We start from the raw sequence: 4,006 nt of genomic DNA on the forward strand, positions 1-4,006 counted from the left end.
GGACCGGGGCACGAACCCGTGTCCCCTACATCGGCAGGCGGACTCCCAACCACTGCACCACCAGGGAAGCCCTGCTAACTTTCTTAATTCTATGCTCTCTAATAGAGTGTGGACAGAGTGCTCCAAGTCCTATGACATGTGAGACTTGCGTAGTTTATAATATAGCTCAGAATGATTCTGGTTGCCTTTCTGAAGTCTTCTCTCATTTTGTTCATAAACCACCTAATGGACTGGCAGAAAGCTCGGGGGAGAACGTTCTCAGTTGGGTTTAAATTCGAGGTGGTGCCTGGGCTCGCAGATGTTGGTTTGTGGGGCCTGCCATGCCTTGGCCACAGGTGCTTTGAATCAGTTACCAATTAATTTCACGTCAAGTTCCTGATTTCTGGCATTGATGAAAGTGTCAGAGGACCCAGCACATTGGGCTGCCCTTCTCACGGGGTAGCAGCTGCCCCGTAGGTGGGGGTCCACTGTCCAGGTCACCCCCAAATGTCCAGTGCCCTGACACATTTTATCTGTTTACATCACCTGTTTGGCCCCTACAGGCAGTTGATTTGAAACCACGGCCAAATTCTTGAGGACAGACCCTGTCCTTTCTCAGCCCTTGGTTTTCTAACATCTTATATTTGAACTTCAGGGTTAAAGCACCCCAGCCTCCAGTGCCTCAAGGGGAAGCTGAAGAAGAAAGTCAAGGAAAAGGGGGCCCAAGAGGATCAGGAGACTCTCAGCTGAATGCTTCCTCTAAACCAGAAAGTGGACGGGTGAAAAAGACTGATGAGAAAATGGGCATAACCCAGCTGAAAAACTATCACCCTGTTGTAGGTAAAAAGCAGCTTCTTGTCAGGGTCTGTTTGTGTTTCATTTGGTCTTCTGAGTCACTTGGTGTTGCACATCCGAGCCCTGGGCTGCAGGCAGAGTCAGGTCTGAATCAACAGCTGGGGTCGTGGGGGGCTGGTCACGTGCCGGCATCAGTTTTCCTGTCTGTAAAATGGGGGTGATTCTTGCCCGGAGTACCTCACAAGGCTGTTTTAAGGCCCAGGTGAAATTATGCCAGGTCCCAACCTGAGGAATTGTTCACGATGTTTAACTCTTTCTGCTGAATACCCTTGGGCTGGAACATTATGTAAACCACAGAAAATCTCTGCCTTTCCTGAGCCCACAAGCCTCTGGTAGTTACATCTAATTTTCTGGGTTGCAGTTCTCAAACAGGGCTGTCTCCCCTCACCCCACACCAAGCTGCTCTGATGTCAGCTAGTGCTGGGCCGGTGCCCACGGCCAGGCCTTCGTAGTTGGGGTGTAGTTGTAGTTGCTGGTCACAGTGTGCAGCTGGAGGAGGAGGGCAATGGTGACAGCTCACAGACTTCTGTCAGGCAGAAACGTCCTGGTGGGGGACCCGGCAACCCGGTGATTCTGAGCAGGAGAGGTCATTTTTGTGACTTCCCTTGCTGAGGGCTCCAGGCACACGGACTTGGCCCAGACTCTTAACGTGTCTCAGTTAGAAAGTACAGATGGAGGGAGAAACCTGCGCACAAGGCGGCGCAGCGGAGCAGCACGTGCACCTGAGTGGACAAGAGGCAGCCAAGAGCTCCTCGCACAGTCAAGGCCTGACGGCAGAGGAGGGGCCCTCCAGTCCCGTGTCCTCGCCACCCTGTTCCTATGCCTCCCTTGGCTCTCACCTGTCTTCCTCTCGCTGGGGAAAGTCAAGGAGCACTTCGTGTCAAAGAAATAAGCTATTTAGAAGAACCTAGATTCTGGGATATTTTGCACAGTCCCCATCAGCCTCAGGTCCACTTGTGGGGGTCTGTCGTGGTGGCCCCCTGCCCTGTTACACTTTGGCTCACCTCTTGCACGCTCCTCCTTCCTTGCTCCACCCCGTCACTCAGGCCAACTGGCCCTTCCTCGAATGTGCCAGGCACACCCCCGTCTCAGGCTTCTTGCATTCGCCCCGGGGGGCATGTCGCCCAGGTGTCTGCATGGCCCACTCCCTCACCAACTTGAGGACGTCCCTTAAGACCTCTCCCCAGTGAGACCTTCCAGGCCTCTGTAGAGTTATAGCCCTCCTCTGCCTTCCTTGCTTTATTTTCTGCATCAGCTATTTCCATCCGATGTACTATCTTAGGTAGTTTGTTACTGTCTGTCCTTTCACACTAGAAAGTAAGTCCCGTGAGGGTGAAAACATTTGCCGTCTCCCTGGCCCCTGGGATACAGTGGCACTCAATAGTTTTTGAATGAATTGAACTCAATTGAATCTGGGATTTTCAAGCATCGCCCTCCTTTCTTGCCCCAGTTCCTGGACTTGGGCGTTCTCTAGGGTTTCTGCCCAAAATGCCTCGCCTGCGGGTGATCCACATGTTTCTGTGGTACCTGATCTATGGGCACCCTGCCAGCAACACGGTAGAGAAGCCGGGCTTCAGCAGCGAAAAGAGGACGGGGGCCCCATCTTCCTCCGGGAGCAACTTGGAGGCCTCCTTCGATGCCCCACCCAAGGACACCCAAGATGGAGCCACCCGGGAGGGTGAAGTGGAGCTCTCCACAGAGACCGGTGAGATGCCTTGTGTAGGCAGGCCACAGTGGGGTCCAGAGGGGAGTCATGGTGGTTCCTTGCCCTTATGACCTGAGCTGGCTGAGTCCCCATATTGCCCTGATCAAATCAAAGACATAAACCAAACTTCTTGAGCCTCCGGGCTTCCTGCCTGACAAGGAGGGTGTTGCCCTAGTTTGTGGTGAGAGGGGAACCAAGACCTACTGGGAGGCGATACCAGCATCATGATCAGGACCCTGTCTCAGGACTGACCCCTGTTTTCTCCCAGTGTATGTGGATGAAGCCTCGTGGACACGCTACATCCCTCCCGTCCCAATCCACAAGGACTTTGGCTTCGGCTGGGCTCTGGTCAGCGACATTCTTCTCTGCCTGCCCCTCTCCATCTTCACCCAGATTGTGCAAGTTAGCTACAAGGTACTGATGACTCCCAGGCTTTCTCAGGGGCTGGTCCCTCAGCTCCATACCAGAGGGCCTACACTCACCTGGTCAAGGGAAAATACTTGCAGTTGCCTGGCTGGCTGGCTGGCAGGGTGGCTCGCTAGACAGATAGGTAGATAGATAGTTAGATAGATAGATAGATACTTAGATAGATACATAGATGGATGGATAGATGGATGATAGAGTGGCTCGCTAGATAGATAGGTAGATAGATAGAGTGGCTCACTCGATAGAAAAGCTGACAGAATAGATTGGGTGGATGGATGGATGGATAGATGGTGAGTCAAGGGAAATATTTCAAAGACTTGTTCTTCTAGATCAGTCAAAAGACAGACAATTATGGTATAGCAATAAAATATATTTTTACAAATTTGATAAATACAGAAAAAGGAAAAAATAGAAATTACCATAGAAATCCTATAACTTCATCACTCAGAGGTATCACTGCTAGTGTTTTTGGTGCATTTTCTTCTAGTCTTTTTCTTATGCCATGTTTGTATGTAATGCATGTGTATATATATGAGGTCTTCCTTTTTTAAAAAACTGAATTGAGACCATACTGTATTTACTCTTTTATGATCTGTTCTTTCCACTGAAGATTATGTATTGTATTTTCCGCATCGTTGCTTTAACTTGATAGTAAGTAAGTCCGTAGTATTCCTTCTCATGCACGTACCCTAATGTATTTAACCAATACTCTATTTTTGGACATTTAAGCTCCAGTTTCTTGGTGGTGTAAGTGACATGTTGCTGAATACTTTTTGGTAGACGTATTTGTGGGCAGCTCCAAAATTTTTCGTCTTAGGTTAAGGATAGAAGTAGAATACTGGCTTTAAAGGCAATAAGCATCCTTCATCCTTTTTTATTTTATTTTATTTTATTTTATTTTATTTTATTTTATTTTATTTTATTTTATTTTATTTTATTTTATTTTATTTTATTTTATTTTATTTTATTTTATTTTATTTTATTTTATTTTATTTTATTTTATTTTATTTTATTTTATTTTATTTTATTTTATTTTATTTT

General features: G+C 47.8%; 1 protein-coding gene across 1 annotated transcript in view; it reads left to right on the forward strand.

Annotated features, from left to right (window-relative positions):
• The window catches only part of LOC102984742 (general transcription factor 3C polypeptide 1), a gene marked incomplete at its 5' end in the record, with an annotated part of 43,565 nt that overhangs the window by 8,816 nt on the left and 30,743 nt on the right, over positions 1-4,006 (forward strand). The window contains 3 exons of the mRNA XM_028485827.2: positions 635-819; positions 2,285-2,539; positions 2,808-2,953. Coding sequence (XP_028341628.1) covers positions 635-819; positions 2,285-2,539; positions 2,808-2,953 — 586 coding nt within the window. The remainder of the gene's footprint in view (positions 1-634; positions 820-2,284; positions 2,540-2,807; positions 2,954-4,006) is intronic.

The sequence above is a fragment of the Physeter macrocephalus genome, unplaced genomic scaffold, assembly GCF_002837175.3.
Source record: "Physeter macrocephalus isolate SW-GA unplaced genomic scaffold, ASM283717v5 random_703, whole genome shotgun sequence".
Lineage (NCBI taxonomy): Eukaryota > Metazoa > Chordata > Mammalia > Artiodactyla > Physeteridae > Physeter > Physeter macrocephalus.